The 27,144-nt window shown below is 44.6% G+C and overlaps 1 protein-coding gene across 6 annotated transcripts in view; it reads left to right on the top strand.

Annotated features, from left to right (window-relative positions):
- Window positions 1-27,144, top strand: part of SORCS2 (sortilin related VPS10 domain containing receptor 2) — a 983,379-nt gene that overhangs the window by 880,493 nt on the left and 75,742 nt on the right. For all 6 annotated transcript variants that reach the window (XM_090035537.1, XM_090035536.1, XM_090035535.1 and 3 more), the window contains exons 12-14: window positions 3,337-3,413; window positions 12,986-13,077; window positions 14,237-14,344. In XM_090035537.1, the coding sequence (XP_089891663.1) occupies window positions 3,337-3,413; window positions 12,986-13,077; window positions 14,237-14,344 (277 nt within the window). The remainder of the gene's footprint in view (window positions 1-3,336; window positions 3,414-12,985; window positions 13,078-14,236; window positions 14,345-27,144) is intronic.

Below are 27,144 nucleotides of genomic sequence, written 5' to 3'. Positions count from 1 at the left end.
AACTTCCAAGAGAAGTGGTGCTGGCTCCTGCTTTGGGGGTCTTTAAGACAAGGCTTGACAATCACCTTGCTGGGGTTGTTTGACCCCAGTACTCTTTCCTTCCATGGCAGGGGGTTGGACTTGATGATCTGCTCAGGTCCCTTCCGACCCTACTAACTATGAAATCATGAATCTAATACAATTCAACTTCCAGACTCTTTATATTTACATAGCTTTGATATTCCAAACAATGTGTTTTAAGTGCTACAAAATTTCCTTCAAGTGTTCCTACCACTTAAGACAATCATCCAGGTAAAACATGTTTTTATTATTATTTGTTATTATTATTATTTATTATTATATATTAACCTAAGTTGCTCAGGATGAATAAAGAGTCCAAGATGGTACTATATATAATTTTGAAGAGATATGGTCTCTGGATGTAGCAGGGTCTGGTTTCCAAAACGAAGACCTTAAATAAACATAGTTTAGGTTTTTTATTTTAGCACAAACAAATTAAGTGAAAAAAAAAACCCCAGCAACCCAATCTGTGTTGTTCATTTTTTGTAAAGCTTATGCCCAACTAGCCTCAAAAGATATTCCAGTAGCCCAAATCAGTGAGATCCTTAGTCTGTGTAATATGTACTGTCCTTCCAAATACTGTGACGGCCACATATTATGCCCCTTTTTTCTGCTACCCATTGTAGACAATATTTTGATCAGTGATTATCTTTGTTATGTATGTATGCGATGCTTAGTGCACAGTGCAGGATGGGGCTGGGCTGGGGATAGGGGCAGGCTTGTGCTTGACTGAAACCTTTTGGGGGCACTGTCATAATTTTAATCAATAAGCAGATTATTATACAGTAATCAAGAAGCACCTATTAAACCCAGAGATGTGTTACGGTTTAGGGTGATGCAATTTTGGTAGTGGGGCAGGAAAGAGGGAAATTGCATACCACAGAGCATACCACACCAGAGTTTATTACTAATGGGTGTCATGTTTACATGTGCACCCAGGACCATAACATGTTGAGCTGGGTCAGAGCAGCCCCAGCCAGCACCATCAGTGTCTACATGTGAATTGCTATGCAATAAAGAACTCTGCCACAGGTTTGTACTTGTACAAGTACTATCCTATGGCAGAGTAAGTTAGTTTACTGTGGCCTAACAAGGCCCCAAATGTAGACATGGAGACTTTACTGTGGAGCTAATTAGGCAGCTCTGCAGTAAAAGTCTTGTATAGATGTGCCCACTGAGAGCAGGATAGGATTCATTTCTAGAATAGGTCCTATTTTCTTCCCATGTTAGGTTCCTGACTTCTGAACTTGACTTTCCCCACTATACTTTTCTGCCAAGTTCAGCCCTTCTGAAATAGTAGGAAGCACCAAGGGGAATATGGAAGTAGAAGAAACTGCAGTTGATGGCTAGACAATGTTGGATAGGGCCCAAGTAGCTCAGCACTGGTAGGCAGACCACATGGGGAACTGTATAGAAGAAGCTTCTTCTACTGCTTCTTTTATTGTGCGATCCTATATAAGAGGTAGAATTAGTGGGCTCCCCACAGAGTGAAGGATGTCAGAAAGGGAGGAAGTTCAGGTGTGGGGATCATGGTATTGTGGCAGAATTGCAGATGAGAGAAACAAGAACAAAAATGGCTGTACTTCTGTCCTTCACATACCTGCTCTTGTAAACCTCTCATGAGCCACACTGTTTCTTCCCAGGTAAATCATTATATCACATGGATTAACCTGTATATTCCCATCCTGGGGTTAAGCCTCAAAACCGCCATTTCTGAGCAGGAAAAAGTGATAAAATAAAAAAGAGGTGATAAAACAAAATATATTTGAAACTGCGGAAAATAAAATACACCTTGCTTAATCATCCACAACCAAGTTCTACTTGAAAATGCTGACTTGTGACTCCTTGATATTTGCAATTGTTGCAGGGACAGAATTTGTCTCAGTGTGATCTTCATGTATTTCCCTTGCCTATTTTGCCTCCTCCTCCTCTAAGGAGCAAGAGAGGTGGTAGTACTCAATAAATCATAGAATCGTAGAAGTCTAGGGTTGGAAGGGACCTCTGGAAGTCATCTAGTCCAACCCCTTGCTCAAAGCAGGACCATTCCTAACTAGATCATCCCATCCAAAGCTTTGTCTAGTCAGGTTTTGAAAACCTCCAAGGATGGAGCTTCTATCACCCCTCTGGGTGGCCTGTTCTGGTGTTTTACTACCCTCCTAGTGAGAAAATTCTTCCTAATATCTAACCTAAACTTCCTACACTGCGACTTGAAACTGTTGCTCCTTGTTTGGTTGTCTGCCACCACTGAGAACAGTCTAGCTCCATCCTGTTTTGAACTCCTCTTCGGGTAGTTGGAAGCTGCTATTGAGTTCTCCCTCAGTCTCTTCTTCTCTAGACTAAGTCCAGTTCCCCCAGTCATTCCTTATAAGTCATGTCCTTCATCCCTCTCACCATTTTTGTCACCCTCTACTGGACTGTCTCCAATTTGTCCACATCCTTTCTGTAGAGGGGGACCCAAAACTGAACACAGTACTCCAGATGTGGCCTCATCAGTGCTGAATAGAGATGAATAATCACTTCCCTCAATCTTCTGGCAACACTCCTACTAATGCAGCCCAGTATGTTGTTAGCCTTCTTGGCAACAATGGCACACTGCTGGCTCATATTCAGCTTATTGTCCACTGTAATCCCCAGGTCCCTTTCTGCAAAGCTGCTGCCCAGCCACTCAGCTCCCAGCCTGTACCCATTCATGGGATTGTTCTGTCTTAAGTGCAGGACTTTGCACTTGTTGAACCTCATGAGATTCGTTTTGGCCCAATCCTGCAATTTATCTAAGTCACTCTGTAGCCTAGCCCTACCCTCTAGCATATCTGCTACTCCCCAGGTCATCTGCAAACTTGCTGAGGGTGCTCTCTGTACCATGTTTCAGGTCATTGATAAAGACATTGAGCAAAACCAGCCTCAGGACTGACCCCTGGGGCACTCCACTTGATAACAGCTCCCAACTAAACATTGAGCCATTGATTACTATTCCCTGAGCCCAATGCTCCAACCAGTTTTCTGTCTATCTTATATTCCATTCATGCAACCTGTACTTCCTTAGCTTGCCTGGGAGAATGTTGTGGGAGTCTGTATCAAAAGCCTTTCTAAAATCAAGGTATACCACATCCATCCGTCTCCCTGCATCCACATAGCCAGTCATCTCATCATAGAAGGCAATCAGGTTGGTCAGGCATGATTTGCCCCTGGTGAACCCATGCTGACTGTTCCCCATCACCTTCTTCTCCTCCAAATGCTTAGAAATGTAACCCTTGTGTTCTTTTCTTTCATGTCTAGGTAATCTGGGTTCCCAGCTGGTTGAGTATAAAGAAGAAATGTACATAACATCTGATTGTGGGAATACCTGGCGCCAAGTAAGTCAGCAGAAATGATAAGAGCTATATCCTAATAATTTTAAGTGGCATATTATCATCATTTTTATTGTTATACCCATCCCATTTAATGTATTTACTTATTCATTCTGCACACAGTCTGTTTTTGAGATAAGTAGCTGTTATTATCTGTGAAACAGAGGAAGAGTAAGGGGAAGATTTTCAAAGGCACTAATGAGAGTTATACTACGTACTCATTACTGTTTAAAATAGGTTGCCTATTTTGTAAATGTGAATATCTCCTCATAAGTAATTTGCACATGGAGTGTGAGAAGACCCCAGTGACCTGTCTCTAACCTTAACTCTGCTCTCAAATGAGGATGAGGGAAGACATAAAGAAAAACCCCTAGAAGATGCATTTTTAATATAGTTTAATCTAATCTGTTACCACAACAATCTTTAATTATAATCTTACAGTAATTGCATAGTGTCATTAGAATTCTGAATTTTCTCTGATTACAGTGCTTTGTTTTAGGTTAATTGCCAGATGCCAGTAATGTATTTAATCCTTAACCACTTTCAATCTTAGCTCTATTTAAATATAGTTTAGTTTAGGTTGGAGGTAGTGCTTTTCCTTTATTTTGTTTATGTCTAGCAGTGTTAAATAAATAATACAATAATATAGTAATATAATAAAGATCATGTTAAAGAGGATAGGGAAGTATTAAAACACTTAAACACTGTCACAGAGAGGAACTGGTAACAAGAGAAATGTGTCATAAAATGTTTCTATTTCAATTAAAAAAAATAATTGAAACACTATTATATAATATTGAGTGGAAATATCATGCAATTTTGCTAGTATATGTGAACCAGCAAGGGTAACACTGGTCACTATAGTTTTGCTCTGAACTTAATTATACCATAATAGCAAGAGATGATGTAACAACACATAGAACAACTATTTTAAAATAAATGCATTTTTGTCACACTAACATTACTTTACTTTCAAAAATTAAGATTTTATGCCAGATAATTTCTAAGTGGACATTTAAATATAAAAGCCTTCTAGGATTTATAGTAGGGTTTTATCTCTATGTGAAAAGGAGTGCTGCAGTCCTTATAATGGCATTTAGTTGACCTCTTTAGTGCTGCCATTTACCAAGACTAGTTTTTCCTGTGTGAGGAAAGGAAGAGACAAAAGGGGCTGGCATTCATGTTCCCCTGTTTCCAGTTGCAAGGCACTTAACTTACTGAGATAAAATTGGGTTTATTTGGGTGATTTTTCACTAGATCTAATGTTACATACAACTTCTGATCCCCATTACAACAATCAAAATGAAAAATTCCACTGATTTCTCTATTTTAATTAAACCTGTCATGAAAGCTTTGAAAGATCTTATTAAATCTTCATATTGGTAGCCACAAAGACTACACAGATTATTGTGTATGTTTTATGACCCCATTATTTGTGATCTGTCTGATCTTTGTGAAGGCAGCTCTACATTTTCTTTCTCTAGTTAAATTTGTGAAGCTAAAGACAGAGCATCAGCAATTAGATGACACTGCAATTATTTAGACAATTAATTATGGGTCTCTGGGGCTTGCATAAGCAGAGCTTATGTTTTTGCCACAGTTCATTGGATGGATTCAAGCCACTGACTTGGCAAGTTGGCAGTTGCAGCGGCTGTGTACTTGTTACTGCCCTACACCTTTGTCACATCCCACACTGCACAGCCCTGCATTGCCACAGAGCCATCTGCAGACTCTCTTAGAGGAAAACAAGATACAATTGTACATCTTGAGCACAAGAAATTATTAGAGCAATATAGAACAGTTAATACATAAGAGAAAGGACTAAAGCCAGTAGAAACAACATGAGTAATGCAGATATAAAACACCATCCTGGAGGAAAAGATCAGTTCTTGAAATATTGGTGCCTGGAATCATATATCTGTCTATCTATTATAGATAGATAGATTGATCAAAAAAAGGAACTCAAAGACCACCTAGCTGATTTTCTTGCACTGAGACAGAGGTAAGATTGCCCAGACCATCCCTGATAGATGTTTGTTTAATCTGTTCTTAACAATCCCCAATGAAAGCTGATATCCACATCCTCATAGGTAGCCCATTCCTGTGCTTCACTGCCCTTATGCTTTGAACAGATGTCACCTTTGTCATGGGGAAAAATGAGAAAATGTCACAAATGCTGCTCTTGTGGGACAATCTCCAAAATGATATGTGCAGTAAGGGGTATTAACAGTTTGTCCCACGCTATTCCAAAGGATGTCTGAAAAGTTGTCCCGTTATATCATTGTGGGAGAGGCAAGGCAGTTGGTTCTCCAGCATCCCACAGTGCAGCACTTCATTCCTAGTCCTGGCACTTCTTGAACTCTGTGTGGCTGCTCTGGCCCTGATCATAGAACTCTGCTGAACAGAGATGCAAGTCCCTAATAGCTACTGTCACCTAAGATCAACATTGGAGACTGCATCCACTAAAGCAACCTCAAACACCACCAGTCCCCAGGACCTCCATCTACTTAACCAGCCAGTTGTTGGAGAAGTCATTGGACACATCTACTACTTGCTTACTAAGGAAGGTTCATAACATCATATCTCTACACATCCATCCATCCTCCCTCTGCCATGGCCTTTCAATTTCAGTGCAGTGTCTTAAACAAGCATTGAAATAAGAGGATCAGGTAGGACGCAGTGGAACTCATCACTGTCTGGAGTGAGATTGAGAACTGGTAGGTCTTTCAGCCAAGCTATTGGAACAAGCAGTCTTTGCATTGATTTTGAAGGGAAAGGCAGAGAACTGGGTCCAATCCTGGTCTAAGTGCAAGGTACCGAAGCAGTAATTTATAAGGACATGGGACAGCAGCCATATGTCAGGTGCGTGTGGAGTCACATGCACCTACTACAAGGAAGACTCCTACATCTTTATTCAACAACATGTTGGGGGCAAAAATGTGGTGGACGGAGTGGCTCATGTTGCCCAGGAATGATAAAAACTCCAACACAACTGTGGTCAAAGTCACGCAACCATTGCAGGCCAGCACAGCAGTACTGAAAATGAGTCAGACTGGGGATTTGCTGGTCCTCCTGCTGAGATGTATGGACTTGCTGGCCATGTGCCTAAGCCATGCAAACGCTGCAATAGACCCAGGGTGGGACAGTGAGGGCCTGGAGTTTCCTGCCCGACCCCCTATGCTCAGCATCCTAACCAACCTTCTCCCAACAGGGACTCCATACCCCAGAAGACCCAGTATGTGACAGTTCAAGTCCCACTTCTAGGGGTGGTAAGTGGCAACCTCTCCTTACCCATTATGGTTGGGTAAGGAGAGGTTGGGCAATGAGTGGGGGCTGGCAGGTAAGGAGACAGAGTGCTCTGGAATCTCAATGGCTCTCTGGGTAGTTAAACCAACACCTTTTTCCCCAAAAGTGCAGTTTGTGTCTGTGCTCAGATCACATGCCTGTGGACTTCCCTGTCATGCCACCCCCCATGTATGCTAATAGGCACTTTAGACAAAGTGGAAAATTCATGGAACTCATCTTTGTGTTTCGGAGGGGTATCTGTAACAGTCATCAAACCATCACTGTGTTGCGGATCCCAAACCACAAACCTGTGGGTGTGACATTCACTGTATGTATGGGGCAGGAGTATTCAGGGGCATGATAAGCACCAAAAAAACCCAGCTGCTTAATGCATCATCTGTCTGTCTAAGCACCAGCTGTTTCCCCCTCCCTCCTACCCTCCAGCCAGGATTTGGCTTCTGCAGCCCAGTGTTGATCAAAAAGCACAACAGGGAGGAAATGTGCACAGCCAGCTAAAGCTATTCCTCCTTCCCTGTTTATCTCCTTCTCACCATCCAGGTCTAGAGGAGCCCATAACCTTGCACAGCTCAGTCTTTCACTACCTTTCTTCCTTCCCTTCCTTCCATGTTCCTGGGAGCACAGATCATTTCCCTTTCCTGATTATTTCTCCATCCTAACATGCCCATCCTGCACACTCTCCCTCCTTCCCCCAGCAACAACTATATGAGAGCATGAGTTCAGTTGACAGTGTTTAATTAGATACATGACATCATTCTGTGATTCACTGTTCTGACCCTCAGTCTGGAGGCTGGAAAAGTGGTCAGCCAGCACTTCTCATGCACATACAGTGCCAGAAACCTGGTCTCCATTTGGCAGTTCTCAGGTACGGCCTCTGTAGAGGCAAGGGCACTCCACCCTGACTGTTGGGAGCTCTGAGCAAATAATTTGTTCTCCATGTGGCTTTCCAGATGTTGTGCAGCTTGCTTCCAGAGATCACAAAACAGGGCACAGTGTGCTTGTTGGCTTCTGTGTGTGTCCTCAGGCACCTCCAGCAAGCCTTGAGGTGCCTGTATGCACACTCCACAGCCATCCTGCAGCTGCTGAGCTGACAGTTAACAGTTCCTTCAAGCATCCAGTGAACAGCTTATCAGCCAGGGGTGTAGTGGGTAGGTAGGGTCCCTGATTAGTAGTCACATAGTCTATACATTAGTAGTTACTCTGTCAACCTAGGGACCTCTCTTCACTCCATCAAATCATGGAAGAGGGAGCTCCTAAATATCCTGGCATTGATTACCCTGCATGATCTGCCAGTATTTACATGTGTGAAGTCCACAGCTTCCTGAGGCACAGCCAAGTACCCTTTCTGTTTGCTGAATTCACAGCCGTGATGCACAAGGGAAAGGATAGGGAATGTGTGTGCCATTGACAGCACCAGCACAACTGGGTAACCCCAAGTGGGTAAGCCCATCCACAATCTCCTGTGGGTCAGCAAGGTACATAATATGCAGGGTCATCACCTGTTGGATTGCTAGACAGACCTCCCATGTTGCTTCTCCAGCTATCAACTTGCCAATGACAAAATGATTTGCTATGGACTGAAGGCTAGCTGGGGTCACAAGTTTCTATATAGTGATGGCAACATACTTCTCCATGGATAAAGATGCCTGCATCACTGTTGTCCAGCACTATGTGTGTGCCCTTTCCATGAAGGTGCCCCTGGGCATGTGGCAACTTGCATGCCACTGCTTCTTGTTCAGGTGGCCATGATGATCCACTCCCACCAGTCTCTACTCATCTCTCTGACCCATAAATGCAGCTTTGTGATTTGGAGCAACTTCCACGTTTGCTTGGCCACAATATGCTGACCTGTGGCCAGAGCTGACCCAAGCAGAGTGTGGGGCTTGGGACAAATCAGTCCATGCGGGGCCCCACCCCCACTCCAATCTGGACCCCGGATCCAAAGAAGCTGCCGCCACTGATGCCAGTGGTGGCATCGGTGGCGGGGGTAACAAGCAGCTGGATGTGGAGCCACTGCTCTGCCTGGCTCTGTACCACTGCTGCTCTGCCCCACACCTGCCCTCCACCCAGGGTGGTCGCCCCGATTTGGACCCCGCTAGGGACGGCCCTGACTGTGGCCAAAATATCTTCAAGATGGCGGCTTGTACTACAGATTAGGAGTTGAACATAGTCATTGTTTGGCAGCATGCACATGCATGAACCTTTCCCCTGCAAGTGCTGCTTCGTCATTCTTAGTGCCAGTGGAAATAGTCATGGCAGCCATCAAGCCCACTGATGTCACCCTTTTCCAATCAATTTTAATCTGGCTGCTGAAGTATGCTGTCTCTGGCCACCTACTGGCAGGAGAATGGTGGTGCATTCAGGTGCTCTAAGCTTGTGGCAACGTGTGAACATGCTGATCCTACAACTTCTTCATTCTGGGACAAGTAGTTCAAACAGTCCTACAATAAATGTGACATCTGTTTATAGTCTTAGTGCCAAAAGGATTGGCCAAGTAGCTAGCCTAAATCATTTTGGCTGACATTCAAGCCCATTTCTTCTTTTCCTTCTCCCAGTGGGGAAGGAAGGAACTGGACATTGCTCTTTATAATAGCCTTTTATATATCAAAAAAGTTATCATGCCTACCCTTAGCATTCTTCTTCTACAGAGAACAATTCCAGTTTCTTCAATCTTTTGCTTATGTCCCATTTTCTATAACTCTGATCATTTTCATTGTTTTTCTCTAGATTCTCTTAGTTTGTCTACATCTCTCCTAAAGTGATGATCAAAACTGAACACCGTAACACTAGCTCTAAGAAGAGAGAAATAATTATCTCCTGTATCTTGCAAATGTATCTCAGAATGAAATTAGTTTCATTTGTTAGATCACATGGTTGATTCATATTCATTTTTGTGATCCATTAGAACCTTATTTGTGGTACTGCTGCCTTGCCAGTTAATCCCCATTTTGTATTCGTGCCTTTGATTTTTCCTTCCTAAGTGTGGTACTTTGCACTTGTTTTTGTAGAATTTCATCTTGTTCATTTCAGGCCATCTCTCCAATTTATCTACCTCACTTGGAATTCTAATAGTTTCTTGCAGTCCCTCCCAATGTGGTAGCAGCTGCAGATTAGTTTAAGTTACTCCCTATTAGTGCAAATATCAAATAGATCCAAAACCAGGACAGATCTCTGTGGAATCCACCTTAGATATCCTCTAGTCTGCCAATGTATCACTGATAACTAATCTGTGAGAGTAGGCTGAAATGTCCTCCAGTTTGATAGTGAACCATTTGAGCATTGCTTTTCAACTAGCTGCACACCCACCTTGTATTGATTTCCTCTAGACCAGGGGTTCCCAAACTGTAGTACTATGATAGACATCTCTGGGGTGTATGTGGGAGAAATTGTGTAATGGTAGATTCAGTTTTCATTATAACAACAATAATTGGCATTTAGGGGGTTAAAATATAAAATGTATGCTGGTAGCGGTACACAGGCTGCTGGTAAATTTGGAAGGAGTTACACAATAAGAAAAAGTTTGGGAACGTCTACACCATATTTCCTGTGTTTAGAGATAAGAATGCCATGTGACAAATGTCAAAAACCTTACTAAAATCAAGACGTCACCTGGAATTTAGTAAATAAAGAGAAATGAACAAAGAAAGGTTAATTTGAAAAAAAACCACAAAAATGTGATAAATGTCAAAGAAAGTATAAATGAGACAGGAAGATATGGTTCAGATAAGGCAAACATAGCATAGTTATAGTGGGTTTGGGGACAACTTTGGGCCCATCACACCAAGAAAAATAGCATATTAAAATGTGAAAGATGAACTGCCAAATCAATATTAAATAGATATAAGCCAAAACGAGGTGAAAATGAAGATCATCTTTGAATAGGATTCTTTTCTCACCCTGGTTCTATATCACCTTCTTTTGGCCTCTTTGGTTAGCTTTCCATGCTCCATATTTTTAACAGGCTCTGGCTTAATTAGTGTTGAGGATGACCTTATTGTTTTTCTTAGCACTGATTTATTGTAGTATAATACAGTAGTACTGATATTGACCTTGGGGCCATGCAGACATATAGGAAGAGATGGTTTTGGTCCACAGAGCTTGTAGACTAAATACACAGAAATACTCCTTTTATCTAAAGGGTACTTAATGCAAAAACATAAGCTGCGCTGAGAGCTGAGGTCTGGACCCAGGGCTGAATTCACTGGGCCACAGAGTCAGACTTCCTCTTGCTTGTTTCTTCTGGCTCCACATATCTTTCCCTTTTGCTATGGGCCAATATCAACAGGAGGGATAAAGGGTGCCCTCAGCCCTCGTTAGCCTGTGACCTGGTGACTGGGGCACTGTTTTGGGTAAGAGAAGACATTGGTTCAAACCTTACTGGCTGAGGAGGGCCTGGAACCTAAACCTCCTACTTCCTGGGCGAGGACCCTAACCAGTAGGCTAAAACGTGGGTGGGTTTCCAATTCTACTTCTCTTTACAAATATGGATTAGACACTAAAATCTTTGTAAGAAGCATTTGTACATCTGGGAGGTGAAATAGGATCTTGATTTGAGCAGAAATTTAGACAAGATTTGGATCAGGATCCATAGTTCCCTTGCTTATCTTACTGCATCTGACCTGATCACTTTGAAGTGCATCTGAAATTAATATCTATCCATTACTGAATGCTTTGTTAAAATATTCATTTGAATGTAACAAGAAGACAGGACTATAAATATCTCTTACGCTGGTCTGCAATTGGCAAGATCCAAAGGCTTTTGCAACTTAAATATTCCTTTTAAATAAGGAAAGAAAGTACAGCTGGCCAATAAGGTTTTAACTAGGTTCTTCCTGCCTTTTTTAATACTGATTTATTCTTAGAAATACATTTGGATGTGTTGGGAGGTAAAGGCTTTTCTTCAGTACTTCAGACTTTCAATGATATGGCTTTAAAATGAATAAAGAGAAGTATTTAGCATTGTCAGTATTTTTCAATTACAAAGGTGAAGCAAAACAAACCATTGTCTATTTCACCTTTTCTTTTGTCAAGCCATATGATGGGTTAAAAGTATATTTTATATTTCCATGGGGTATGCATTAACTCCCACTTTATGTCCTGCTGCCATGTCAAAGAAAGCTTCATGGACTGCAGGAGGAAGCAAACCTCAGATGTATAAAGTAAATGTATTTATTTATTTATTGTTTCCAGTGATGCAGAGTAAGCTTTTGGGATTTTTTTTTCTTTCCTTCAGCTCGTTTCATCAGTTACTTCAGATCTGGGCTTTCAAAGAATGTTTTTAATCTTCTTCATTTTATGCCTCTTTTAAGTCTTCTGTATACATAGATCAATAGTTACCTGGGAATGTGTTGTAAGATAGCCAAAGATTTTCTTATACTTAAAATATAAAGTAACTCTGTGTCTCAGATATCATCATGTACTAACAGTTGATAAATCTCTTCTTTGTAACCACTATACCCTCATTTCCATTTGGCTAGTTGGCTGCATTTTCAATAGCTTATGATCAGCCAGAATAATGAGAATCAGGAATTCTTCCAATGGGGTTTTCTTCTGTGATTTATTGAACTGTGGGAATGGAAAAAACCACATTTGTCCTTGAATATGTCCTTATCAGTACATCTCCCTTGTATCACTGAGTCAGCATCACATAGCCTGACCATTCAGAACTCAGAGCGACCCATTAACATCATACAAAGTTTGAAGTTAGACAAACACACTATTAATAGTAAACGCTACACAGGAAACAAAACTCATGCCAGGTGCATTATAGACTTCATACCTTAGAGAGTGTGTTAGAATCTCATGGGCAGAAATATTTTTTTTGTTTTTCTTGATATTATACTACAAGGCATGCTGTTTTCTAATGCCAATAAACTATATGACGACTATTCTAAGTAAGGTTATAAGTCACAAAAAGCTATATAAAGGGTCAGGAATGGCATTGTGAGTACACATCTGGACTGAGATCATTATAGGTTGTTTAACCTGACTGTGGTTTGAACCTGAACATACCCTGATTTATTACCTTAAATTTCATTTTCAACTTAGAGAAATCCACAGCTTAGAGAAATCAATTCACATTATGTAACCAGCTTTATAATAATTGTGTACATTACTGGATAAAACTAATTCTTACATACTATTGAGTTTAAAAAAAAGTAGACAGCTCCAAACAGCTAAAACCTCATAATTGTTTTAATCATGTTTCAAGAATGCGTTTTATTTTTGATGGCTTAGACACCTGTTCAGTTGCTCTTTTGTTGTCCTCTTTCTAGGTTTTTGAAGAAGAACATCATATCTTGTATCTGGACCATGGTGGAGTTATTGTGGCCATCAAAGACACTTCTATCCCTCTGAAAATACTCAAGTAATGCTCCAGTCAGTTATAGTACAGCTATTACAAATTTAAGACCTCAAATATAGCTTAGAGTTTAAAATGAGCATTTCAGTATGTATGAATTAGAAACCCAGGTGGAGTCACCTTAATTTAACATTCATTAAACCAACAAACTGCAAATGAACATTTTGTTAAAGGTTACCTAGTGATGCCATTAAAACAATGATTAGTAATAATATTGACTTGCATCAATCTAGGCCTTTCAAAACGCTCCCGAAGTATAACTTACATGTGGGGATCTTGTAATTCACCACTGAAATGCTGTAACTTGACAGTATATGATGAATTTGAAGTGAGGTTTGGGGTCAACAATGAAATTACTGCAGGAGTATTTAGGTAGATAGAATATAACTATCCACATTGGAATCTGGCAATGGTCTGAACTTCTGGCTTTTCTAAGAGTAATGGACATGAATTGATCAAAAACACTTTGTTCTCTGCTTTACATACTACTAATAATATTTACTCATGATGCTTATACCAGTTTGGGTATATGACCAGTTGTCTGGAGAAAAGGATAATGTTAATAAAACATTTGAGAGACTGGGACTAAATTTAGAAAAGAGAAGGGATTTCTGGAGTCACAGTGTTTGGGTGCAGAAAGAAAATGTAGCCTGAACATTAACTTATGTTTTAATTCACACTGTCTTGTCCTTTCAACATCATTAGAAACCACTTGACAAAAAGGGAGAATTTGTGAAATGTGATAGTGTTTGTAGTCTTGGTAGTGTTGGAGTGACGTTATAGCTAAAATGATCCAGGAATTATGTGAAAATAGTCTTTATAGTTCAGACACCTCTCACAACAATAAACTTAGTAAAATGAAACCAATAATAGGCTCTTAGGAAGATAGCAGGATAGTGCAGTGACAACCTTCAGCACTGACATAACTGAGACAGTCTGGTCATGCAGCCTGCAGCCAGTTTAACAGTAACATTGTTTAATGAAGATGTCAAGCCCTTGGATTTGCTGTTAAGGGAGGCATCACATTTACTTTGTTATTTTAACTAGGCAAACAACTGAATTTTGAGTACAACTATTTTAAGATTTCATTCAAATTGTAATACAATAATAATGAGGATATTTGTTAAAGAACTGCAGTGAACAGAAGGCATTTCTCTTTTTACAGATTCAGCATTGATGAGGGCCAGACATGGAGTACACATAATTTTACCAGCACTTCAGTTTTTGTAGATGGACTACTCAGTGAACCTGGAGATGAGACATTAGTCATGACGTAAGTCACTATTCATTCAGGCTACCCTTCAGTGTTTAACCTTGAACTCAAGTGGTCTATGAATCAGTGGCTTTGGTGGCTTGCAATCAAATGAGCTTTTACAATGAGCAGGTCTGAACAGCACTTTAATGCAAGCCTGCCCAAAGTCAAACATTTCAACTGTAAACATGAAGTGTAGTGTTTTATATTTTGTGTTTCATAGTCATGACCTGGAACAGTGGGGAATAATGGGTGTAAATGCACATTTGAAAATGGTAGGTAAAAATCATCATCTTCCATATTTTTGTTCTGTTTCTTGCAGTCCCTAAGGTATTGTTTCTAATAATAGGTTCCTAGCTTTTTTTGTTATGGAAATTATCTTCTCCTAGTAAACCAATAAACTGTTGTCTTAGTAACCTAGCATTGCAGTAAATGATGTCTAACCAAGTACCCTGGAATGAATACACAGTCTCACCACTTCTCTGTAGTTATTGTGGTATATGCTATTAATAGAATTTTAAATAAGCATGCAGTACAACATTTGGTTCTTTAGCTGCGTTGCTCAAAAATCTGGGATAATTGGATCCAAGGGGTAGGCTTTTATCCATCTAAACAAAAATACTCATATTTTTAAACCATCTGGAAGTAAGACTCAAAAGCCCAATTATAGACAAGAGCTTTGATAGTCCTTTCTGCATCCTTGTGTTGTCTTCAGGAATCATAGGAGAAGCAAGAAGAGGGCTTTCACCACCTTTGTACATATTTGGGGGCTGCTTAGGAGCTAGAAGCTTTCCTACCATCTATTGATATAACCTCATTTCTATCCTTACTGGACTTGGAAAGTAGGCCAATTACATTGCATTTGACCAAGGACTAGATCTGGAGTTGCCATTAGACTTTTGAGCAGCTCTATACTTGTTGCCCTTCATTTGCACTGTATTGTTTAGAAGGAAATTGAAGCTTTCTCTTCAAAATTTCTCTCTTTTCCCCACCTTTTCTTCCATGCTACAATATATCTATACATAAAATATGTATGTATGTGCATATATATGTATGCATGCATATGTATATTTATTCTAATATGAGAGTGTGTTAACCTGAATAGTACATTGAATTACCACAGAGATATTGCTTCTGGTAACTTGTTCAGAACCATATCAGGTATTTCTAGATAGCACTGAACTCTGCTGTGTAGAGATATTGTAGCAGGGAGCTTGGTACTCCTGCTACTTTAAGGGAAGGCAGGCTGCAGGAGAGGCAGAACAGCAATCAAGGGAGCCACATATGACCCACAAGGAGCTAGGCTTTCAGGATATAAATCCAGGGCTGGAGCTAGGCAAAGCCATGAAGAGAAGAGCTTCTGAGCAGGAGAGCTGCATCAAGGCTCCTGACTAATACTTGAGCTGGGGTAGGCAAAACTGGTGGTTTAGGGACTGAGACTGTAGGGACAGTGAAGGTCTCAACTGACTCGGGATTGGGGCCAGGGCCTGAGGTATAGGGTCCATGGCCAAGGAGAAAGATCACAGCTGAAGAGGAATGAGAGCAGGCAGGGTCAGGGACCTATAGCCCACAAGGGGCAAGAACCAGCATTAGGGACCCGTAGCCCAGGAAGGGCAAGAACCAGGGCTGGGCTGGGGGGGATGTGATGAAGTCTGTTGGAGGTAATGAGACCTGAGTCCTGGAGGAATAGAGAATGCAGGCCTGAGCCCAAGAGGGGCTGAGATTATTTGAGGTACAGAGGCCCAAGCCCAGGAAGGGCCAGGACGATTAAAGGCACAGGAGACAGGAGCCCCAGTAGTGGCAGAGATTGTTGCAGGTTTAGAGGCTCACATTGATTGGAGTTGATGCTGGGATGGGACATGGGTCTTAATGCCCAATGGGACTTAACACCCAATGACAAGGAATTGATTGTTTGTATTTGTGAGGCTTCGGCATGGCCAAAAGGGGAGATGAAGAGGCCTTAGTGCTTAAGGTGATGAGCAGTGACATCTGTGTTTAGATATATGCAATCTCACTTGGGTAGCCCTGGGACAGACTTCCTTTGTCTAAAAGGATAATTACTTCAAGATGTGGCAGGTGAGTTGAAGGGGAGATTGCCCAAAGAAAGTAAAGTTGATGAGGGATGATGGGGAGCTACCAGGGCATCATGACCACCCCTGGGACAGGACCTCATTGCACATATCCTTAGCCAAAATGGAGTTTAGAACTTGTTTTGTTAACTAGTGCTACCAAACTGTGGCATAAACAGCTTGGTCCGGTAAGGGAAGATAGTCAGGGAGTCATAATACCAGTCTCTCTTTTGGTAATTTTGAAGTACCCAGTTTTTAGAAACTTTGGGGGAACAAGAATCAATTTTTGTGAGCTTAGATCTGCCACTGTCACATGTCATAGATAAAAGATGCTGCTGAATTGTTTTTCCCTTTGTAGGCCCATTTACACAGTTTCAGAGATTATGGCATTAATATCGTAGTTAGATGGTTTAAAGAAAATAATCTGTACATGAATTTCATTGTAATTTCACCTATGTGTTTCATTGTTTCCATATCAATAGGTTCAGCATACACATCAAAAGTTTTTTTTTTAATTGGTAAACACATGAAGTCAGGCCAGATTTTGAGAGTGATTTCCAGAGTAGAACCACATTTTCAATCACTGTGAGCTCACATGTGAATAGTTAATCCTCACTGCTTCCAAAAATAATGGAAAGAAAGAGAAAATCTATTTTCAAGGCAAAAAGCACACATTTCCATAATTTCCATTGGTCCTGATTATAATTTATTCTTAGGGCTGTTTCCAAAAGGGAAAAGTCCTAGCTGATCTATACACAAATTTAATTTATGTGGGTAGTTATCACAGTGATGCACACAAGTGGGCATCACAGTGGGCATTTGTTTGCATAAATACCCAGATTTCAAGCATGTCTCTGCAGATTGCTCACACAAATGAGTTGCACATTCATTTTTCCCAGAGCCACAGGAAGAGTTAAATCTGGTAGGAATAACACCCAACAAGGATAAGCAACTTAAAAACCAATAGTCTCAGTCCCTTTCATTAAGAAAGACAAAAATGAAAGTGCAGTTACTGCCCATTCACTGTTGTTGGGGTGGTTTATGCATTTTCCGCTAAACAATACTTGGATGAAAATCCAAAATAACCCTTGAAGCAGGGATGAGATACCAAGAACCTGATGTCCAGCACAGTCTGAGGGGATTCCAGTCCACTTCCACTTTCCAGAAGAGTGCCCTAACTGCCAGGCTATAATCCAGGCTAGGATGAAGATATTCTTGAGCCTTTCTATTGGAGCTGTGCATCTTGGGAGCCATGAATTGAAGAGTCATGGAGCCAGAAAAACAGCAAGCAAGAGCAAGGATGATTCTGTAGCCAATTGATAGGGACCTACTAAATTCATGGCAGAAGTGGGGTGCACTGTCTCCTTTCATCTTGCAGGTTCCCCTGTGCCCACCCCCTGCTGATTGGTGGAAGGGCCCCACTTGTGGCTCTCTCCTTATCAGTGGGGAAGTGAAAACTGTGGCCTTAAATATGGTGCCATGTTTTCCCCCTGCCACTGATTGGCTGAGGGGCCCCAGATAGCCCTGCTGTCTGCTGCTGACTGGTGGGGAGGCAAAAACAGTGCCATGTTTAAAACCACAGTTTTAGATTCCCTGCTGATCAGGAGGGAGAAGTCGGGTCTTCCCCTAATAATCATTGAGTTGGGGGACAAGGGGTGAGGTGCATGCAGGGGAACAGCAAAATTTAAGGAGCCACTGAACACTGTACTTCTGCTGTGAATTCAGTAGGTCCCTACCAATTGATAAAGACACCCCATAGAAAGTTCCTGGTGTCCCATCCTCATTCCCAGAATTATTCTGAGTTTTCAGCTAATTCTTGTTTAATGGAAAATGGATTATGGTATATTGCCTTGAGCCTGCAAGTCTAACTGCATTTACCTGAATCACACTATTGAGGCTAGTTACCTATTTTTTTTGGTGTTGCAGTGTGTAAGGTGGAGGTGCCTAGGATGCTTTCTGAATCTCACCTTTATATACCTTTGAATTAGAGTAATTATGAAGTAGTATAACAATGGGTGGGTGAGTGGGACTTGAGCTCTACGTGCTGCCTAACAGAGGCGGGAGCTGCCAGAATGGAGCTGGGGGTCACTCTCCCAGTGCACACCCTGCACCTTCCCTGTAGCAGCTATAGCTCCAGTAGTGAGGAGGACAAAGCATCAGCATCAGTGCACAGAATAGGAGAAACAGCATACAGAGACTTGCTGCTATGGGGAAGAGGCATCACACATCAGTGACAAAAAAAGATGACAACCTCCTGCAGCAGCAAACCTCCACCATTACTTCTGCACCATCCATCCAAGGCACAAAATTGACCAGTTACACCTCTTACGATTAAATAGTAAGGTTGCTCACTATTTAATAGTCTGCTTTAATTTTCACTTCAGTGGGCGAGTCTTTGCATGCATTTGATCCGGGACCAGTTTACTTGAGAGTAAACTACTTGCGAATAAATGCTTCCAGGAAGGTGTCTATACATGCAGGCATGTGGGAACAGATTTGCTGTTCCTAGCAGCAAACTGTTTCCACTTCCTGTGGCCCTGCAATGGGCCCTTATCACCACCAGGGGGAGCTAGAGGCTCTGGCCACAGCTCGCCAGCCACATCCCTGGCCAGGAGCAGTGTGCACAGAGCAGGGCAGCACATGGCAGTTGTCTCATTGCCACCGCTGCCTCCCCTAGCTAAGGCTGCTTCAGCCTCTGTCCCTGGCAGCAATGCCTAGTGCCCTGGGCTCTTGCTGGCCACTGCACTTGTCCTGCTGGCCCACTGTGCTGACTGCCAACTGGTCCATGGCCATCTGGGCCCTCCCAGCTCCCTGATGCACAATGACCACCTGCCAGGCTGCATTGCACCATCCCAGGGCCATGGCCACCATGTAGCTGCCAGTTGTATCCCATCCTGCTGGTTGGACCTCAGCAGGGACACTGATGATGTGCTGCTTGATGCCGCCACTGGGACCATACACACCCTTTTGGGCCTCCAGCCATGCCGCCTCTAGGCTCTCCAGGACTGGTACCTGCATATCGTCCAGCAGACCTGGGATGATGATCAGTGGCTGGAGGCATTTAGGGTGACCTGAGCCACCTTCCTAACCTCCTGGAGCGGCTCTGCCTGCACCTGGAGCAGCAGGGCATCGCCATGCAACAGCCCTTCCCTGAAGACACCATCGCCGTGTGGAACCTGGCCACGCCCACCACCCTCCACTATATGGGCCACCTTTTTAGGGTGGGCAAGGCCACTGCCAGGCAGGCTAACCTGGAAGTGTGTGGTAATCTCCTGGGTATGCTAGGGCACACAGTGTCCAGGTGAATCACCCCCTGGTGGTGGAGGCAAGGCTCCATGCCTTGGGATTCCTCCAGGGCATCAGCGCCCTCAACAGGACCCACATTTCCATCACCTGCCTGCCCTATGGCAACCACCCCTGCTACAGTTAGAGGGACTTTCACTGCACCCTCCTCCTGCCCCAGCTCCACATAGGTGTGGAGCTGGTGCACCGTCGTGGGTCATGTTGCAGGCAGCTCCAACTCCACACCTATGTGGAGCTGGGGAGGAGGAGGGTGCAGTTCTGGGTCCTTATGCAGAGCTGGCGCACACACAGGGCCCCAGCATGGGTTACGGCATCCCAGCTGCCATTGTGGCCTCTCTCTTGTGTGCAGCTTCAGGGCCTGCAGAGCCATGAGAAAGAAGCTGTTTTTGAGAGTTTGCAACATTTCTGAGATAAAATGCTCTCTACCAGGGGCCCATGTGGTGCCCAGCATCAGATTGGGGATTGGGCATGCACAGGTGCCCAGGGATCATGGTAAGTCAGCTGGGTAGGCTTGGCGCAGGTGGCTTCCAGCTGAGCCCCCTATCCCAGCTTGCTCCCAAGGGGCTGGTGGGCTGCTGGCCATGGGCAGCCTGCCTCCCCTATCCTTTTCCCAGGCTGGGACAGGCCAGGCTTCTGGCAGCACCTTCTGTCACTCCAGATCCCACTCCTCCCCAGTTCTCCTCCTGCAGGCCACCCTGTCTCCTGTGCTGCCGCCAAGCCCATGGCACCTGTCTTTGGGGAGTGTGGGGCTCCTGGATAACTGTGCAGTGAAGTGTCTCACATAGATGCACTAAGTCATAGCCTTGAGAACCCCATGCAACCAGACTTCCTTTCTCTTCATCAAAAAACAAGCCAGACAAAGCTCTGTATCAAACAGTGGAACATACTAAGCAGAGATTTTTCCAAGACATCGGAAGTGATTCAGAGACTCCATGAAGTCCATTAGGGACTTTGCTGCTGTTATTGATTATATGGCTAAGGGGTTCAGGTACTATGATTATGTGCAGTAGCATAAAAGCATAAGATAGAAGGATACAGAATGTAATTGTAAATCTTAAGTATAAAATATAGCAATCTAATTCTACCAAGCCTATATATATCTTGATATAATTGGATTTTTATTTTTAAATAATTTTGACAGGTAATATTGATGCTTATTTTTAAGCATTTATTTCATTTTTTATCGATTGAAATTTCCAGGATTGCACAAAATTAGGGGTGTGGGGGAAAGACAATTTATTAATGACAAATGTAACTACTGTAGGACTGCTGCCAGCTGAGCGGCAGAGGTGCCATCTGTCCCAGCTCTGCTCGCCCATAGCTCCCTCAGACACTTTAGCACTTCCTTTTCCATTGTTCCCAGTCCCCTGGGGTTTCTGGGAGTTGCCATCCAAACTACAGTCAGCATGGTTCTATAGAACTGCTTCTTCTGCCACCATGCAGTCCATTAGCCATAATTTTTCTTACATCCCTTTTATATGAATTTCAGTGATTACCTATGGAAATATGTTCTTGGTCAGTGAGTGTGAGGTGAAATCGATGTTTATCAACAGTTACTGAAAAAAATTGAATCCTGCCAAAGCTATCTACATTGCATGTAATATATATACATATATATATATATATATGGGGTGGGCTGGCCATTGCTGGGGAGGCTGGAGGTGTGTGGTGCCCTCTAGGGTGTGCTGGGGCACATGGTGCTCAAGGTGCCTGTGAAGGAGTGAGACAAAACCCACAACATGGAGGGCCAGCAGGGCTGCAGCTGGAGACCAGAAAGGAAGGAAAATACCCACCCAACTTCCAGAGCAGCCTCTTACTCAGGATTGGTGGAGGGAGGCCGCCCAAAGGTATTTCTGGCTCCAGAGAGGGGCAGACCACAGGGAGAGGGGAGCGGCTGAGTGTCCCGGCAGGCAAAGAATATGGAACATGCCTGAGGAAAGTTGCAGGAGTGACCCTGAGGCAGGCAGAGGTCTGCACACATGTGGCGGTGGTAATCTCCAGAGCAGAGCTGCAGCTGAGGATCCAGAGCGAGGGAGTCCATAAGGCCTGAGAGAATCTTTGGAGAGGAGTTTTTCAACAGAGGACCTGGAGGAGGGCCTGAGGGAATAAAACTACAGCCACAGGTAGAGCCTTCCTGCACATGGGGGAGACCCCAAAGAGACTGTGAACGTTCATAGGGGTGCAGGCCAGGCTAGCACATAGCAAAGAATGGACTAAGGGATTTTTTTTTTGTCTGGATTATGGTGATTGGGATGTTGAGCACCTGATCACGAGTAAAAGGGATATTGCCGGGGCCTGACAAGAAGGCTGAGAAGCAGCCGGGGTTGTCTTTGTTTTTTTACTGTTTCTTTTGATGTCTTGAGCACAGGCCAAGACCAGTCCCTGGGAGGCTGCACCCAAAAGAGGCCCAAGGACACCTTGGGGTAGGGGACCAAAAATAAGACCACAACAAGCAGCACTGTGACCTGGCTGTGGAAAAATATTGTGAAAACCAGCTGGAGAGGCTAGGCTGGGGTAAAGGGGAGGTTTTGGAGCCCCCAGAAGAAACAGGGATCAAGACCAGGCAGGATCACCGTGGGCAGTGCCTCCCAGGAATATATATGTCATCAAAGTCATGGCAGGTGAGAAATCATAAGATCCACTTCCTGGCAGACCAGATGATCCAGAGCCAAGGTCCACCCTGTCACCACATGTAGGCAGATGAACTCAGGGCAACAGTAGCAAGCCCTATAATACCTACAGCTGTCACAGTGCCCTCAAGCCCCAATGCAGGGCTTACTATATAGCTGGGGCTGGTATGACCAGTGGCTCTGCTTGGTCCCAGCTGAAGGCAATGGTGTGTGGCTCTAGGCAAATCCTCAGATGGTGGGGTGGGGAATGCAGGCATCGAGGCAGGGGCCCCAGGAGCTGGTGCTGATAGCAGCCAGTGGTAACCTGGCTGGCTGCACCTTGTGGCTGGGGTTGAGACTTCAGAGCTGTCAGGGCAGGCACTGGCCTGGGCTCCCCAAGCTGCTTTTGGAGACTGAAGGCAGGGAGCTCAGTAGGACAGGTTGCTGGGACTCCAAGGGGCCCTACCCCGGTCACAAATCACCATGGGTGCCAGGTTGGGGCAGGGGCTCAGTCAGGCCATGCATGCTTCTGTGTATAGCACACCTGCAGCCTGGGTTCTGGGGCATGAGGATCTCTGCTAGTTGCTGCATAAAAGGCATAGACTTAGAGGCACTCCCTGACCAATGATTGTGGTTGGTGATGGTGACCAACTGTACCCACAAGGCCTTGACCTTTATGCTGCACTGCAGTGCCAACTGGTCATGCCTGTGCTGCTGCACCCAGCCTGACAGACCCTCATACACCTGGACATTGGAGCACCTGCCCTGTGTGAACTGGCACTCCACTGCCACCTTGCCCCATAGCACCATGGGGTTGCCAGTCTCCTCCATGGACCAGTTAGGGCCCTGTGGGCAATGAGAATCCACTGGGGCTCCCATGCTGGTTCTCCAAACCTCCACACAGCTGTCCCCGTGCTGCTGGGCCTGGGCAGCTGCCTGCAATGCCCAGGCTGGGGCACAGTGCAGAACCTGCAGCTGCACAGTGAGCCAAAGGCCCACAGCACCTTCCGGCTTTGGACAAGCTGCTAAGCTGTGGGCCTGTGGCTGGAGCTGGCCCCCGTGGCCAATAGATGCCTACAGCTGGGCCTGGATGCTGGCAGGCCTGTCAGGAATCTGCAACACTCTGCAGCCCTGAATGGTCTGTGGTGCCAGGCAGCAGTGCTGTGTGGCAGAGCCATGAAGCACTTATTGGAAGTGTATATGACCCAGGTTTGAGCACCTGCTGTGATTCCAAGTGATCTAGTATCAAAACCTCTCTGAATAAGACAGCTCTGGGCCTTGAATCTTGCTTGCACACACCACCAGATGCAGTTCTGCATGCTAGCCCAAACCCATGTGCTCTACCAGGCTACATGCTAGCCTGACCCCTTGTGCCCAGATCTGTCTTTGCTTGTTCAACCTCGGCACATGCCAGCCTGATCCTGTATACCAGATCTGGCCATGAACCAAACAGACTCATAGTTTCATAGCTGGTTTCCTAGTTGGTAGAGTCGGAAGGGACCTGAGCAGATCATCAAGTCCAACCCCCTGCCATGGCAGGAAAAAGTACTGGGGTCAAAGAACCCCAGCAAGGTGTTTATTTAGCCTCCTCTTAAAGACCCCCCAGGGTAGGACCCGGCACCACTTCTCTTGAAAGTTAATTCCATATCCTAGCTGCCGTAACAGTGAAGTAGCGCCTCCTGATGTCTAGTCTGAATCTACCCTCTGCCAGCTTGTGACCGTTACTTCTAGTCACTTCTGGTAGTGCTTGGGGGAACAGGGACTCCCCCAATGCCTGCTGGTCCCCTCTGACTAATTTGTAACAGGCCACTAGATCCCCCCTCAGCCTTCTCTTCTGGAAGCTGAACAGGTTCAGGTCCCGTAGCCTCTCCTCGTAGGGCCTGCCCTGCTGCCCCCGATCATGCAAGTGGCCCTCGTCTGGACCCCCTCCATGTTGTCCACATCCCTCTTGAAGTGCGGCGCCCAGAACTGGATGCAGTACTCCAGCTGCGGCCTGACCAGTGCCGCATAGAGGGGGAGGATCACCTCCCTGGACCTGCTTGAGATGCATCTGTGGATGCATGACAGGGTATGGTTGGCCTTCCTGACTGTATCCCCACACTGCCGGCCCATGTTCATCTTGCTATCAATGATGATTCCAAGATCCTTTTCTGCCTCTGCACTGACAAGAAGGGAGTTCCCCAGCCTGTAGGTATACTGCTGGTTCTTCCTCCCCAGTTGCATCACCTTGCACTTGTCAGCGTTAAAACCCATCCTGTTCTCATCCATCCACCCCTGTAACCTGTCTACATCCGATTTCAGCCTATTCCTACTGTCTAGCATGCCCACATCCCCCCACATCTTCATGTCATCATCAAATTTGAACAGGGTGCTTTTTACCCCTTCGTCCAAGACGGTGAACAGTGCGGGCCCAAGGACCAAGCTCTGCAGAACCCCTCTGCCCACATCCCTCCAGGTCAAAAATGACCTATCCACCACCACTGTCTGGGTGTGGCCCTCCAGCCACTTAGTGACCCATTTGTCTGTATAGGTGTCGACACCACAGTCCCCTAGTTTTCATAATGAGAATGGGGTGAGAGACAGTGTCAAAGGCCTTCCTAAAGTCTAGAAAGAGTATATCCACTGGTACCCCTTCATCTAAGGATTTTGTGACCTGGTCATAAAAGGCCACCAGGTTGGTCTGATGGGACCTGCCTCTAATGAATCCGTGTTGGTTGCCCCTAAGCATGACCTCCCTGGCTGGCCCCTCATGGACACATGCCAGGATAATTCTCTCAAAAAGCTTACCCAGGATTGAGGTAAGACTAACTGGCCTATAGTGTCCTGGGTCCTCCTTCCTCCCTTTTTTGAAAATGGGACCCATGTTGACCCTCTTCCAGTCCTATGGCACCACACCAGAGCACCACGAGCGCTCATAAAGCTGTGCTAGGGTCCCGCAATGACCTCAGCTAATTCCCTCAGCAGTCTGGGGTGGAAGTTCTCAGGACCAGCTGATTTAAATATGTCCAGTCCCTCCAGAAGTTCCCTGACTAGTTCCTCACTGACCCTTGGCCTGGGTGTGCCTCCCCTGGGGCCTGAGGGAGTCCCAGTGGGGGTGCTGATCTGGTCCCTGCTCAGGAAAATGGAGGCAAAGAAGTTGGTAAATAGGATAGCTTTGTCATCTGGTGTGACGACCAGATTTCCCAGCGTGTCTTACAGGGGCCCCATGTTACCAGGTACCTTCTTTTTACCCTCTATGTAAAAAAGGACTTCTTGTTGTCCTTGATCCGGGTAGCTAGTCCCAGTTCCATCTCTGCCTTGGCTTTCCTGACCACCTCCCTGCAGCCCCGAGCAACCGCAGTATAGTCCTCCCTGGTGATGGCGCCTCCCTTCCATTGGCTGTACGCCTCCCTTTTATTTAGGAGATGTTCCTGGATACTTTTGGTGACTCCACAGGCCCAGATCTAGCAGGGCCACATTATCTGACCTGCAGGAGAAAGGTCCAGAAATTAAGAAGCAGGAAAGCATCAATTAATACTTACTTCACTTCTCTGCCATCAAATTTTGGACCTTCCTGAAATTTTTGGGGAGTCCGATAGATCAGATGACATGGCTCCATGGATCAGACCTGGCCTGTGGTTGTTAAGCACCACTGATTTATGCCATGGTAGATGACTTATGTAGAAAAAGAACAAAATTTCTGTTTTGATCATTAGCTCAATAAGCAAAATTTTATTAGTGTTTTCTCTAAATTAACCACAGTGAGTACATTGAATTTCTTGAAATAAGGCATGGACTATTAGGCTTCTTTTTATTTTGTCTTAAATTCTTTAAAAGTGAAAATTAACATAATCCAATGTTTCCCTTTGCAGTAAACCCTTTATCCACTTATTTGCACTGGACTGAGTAATGGCCCTACTTAGTGCAAAAAGGTGGAATTTTATGTGTGAAGTACTGCCATTCTTCTTCAAAGACAGCAACTCATGTTGGAAGTTTCAAAACTCATTAAAAAATGTAATGTAATGACATTGTTGTTCAAATTCCCATTTATCACTTTTCAGCTCCTACAGTGGGATGCCAAAAATTAGTTTAGGTAGAATGAAGGTAGAATTAGGTAGAATCCCAGTATCTGTGCCACCTCTGATACAACAGAGCAGAAGGACCCTTTGTGTGGCAGAGGGTAGATTTAGGTTGTCTCCTAGGCTAGGGCAGAAATTATATGTAAACCAGTTTAAGTGATCAGAAACTGGTTTAAACCTGTAACAGAACATAAGTGCATATACCAGTTTCAAAATGGCCCAAACTGGTTTAAGATAAACCTGGTTGAATATAGTATCACTTAACTGATTTGAGTCAAACAAGTTTATGGAACGTCTGTCCCAGACCCCTTCATGGTTTAAGTTAAACAAGAGTCCCCCAGCATCCCAGCATGCTCTGCAGCCCTGGGCTGAGCAGTGCTGTCTGCTCCAGACAGAAGGCCTGACCCCACCCCTATTCTTTCTAGCCAGAGCAGGGGCAGGAGCATGGCCAGAAACTGGCATGGCATGGCCCCTATGGCTAAGGCGGCAGGGAGAGCATCCCCCTCCCTTTCCTCTCCCCCAGAGGACCACAGCCAGGGTCTGCCTGGCTAGGTAGAGCAGCCCCTGTCAGTGTAACCCCCCCTGCCAATACGGTGGCAGGGGCAGGACTGTGGCCAAAGCTGGCTGGCATGGCCCCACCATGTACTGGCCTCGCCTGCAGCTGGGGCTGGGGCTGGGGCTGGGCCAGTCTGTGGGTGTTGCTGAGGGTGAGTGTGGAGGGGCCTGGACTGGGCTTTGGGGGCAAGTCCCTTCAGCCAGCTGTGGCTTTGGCTGGGCCAAGG

The sequence above is a fragment of the Crocodylus siamensis genome, chromosome 2 (genome assembly GCF_052110815.1).
Source record: "Crocodylus siamensis isolate JL-2025a chromosome 2, ASM5211081v1, whole genome shotgun sequence".
In the NCBI taxonomy this organism is placed as follows: domain Eukaryota; kingdom Metazoa; phylum Chordata; order Crocodylia; family Crocodylidae; genus Crocodylus; species Crocodylus siamensis.
The sequence above is the reverse complement of the archived record's forward strand: the minus strand, read 5'-3'. Positions and strand labels throughout refer to the sequence as shown.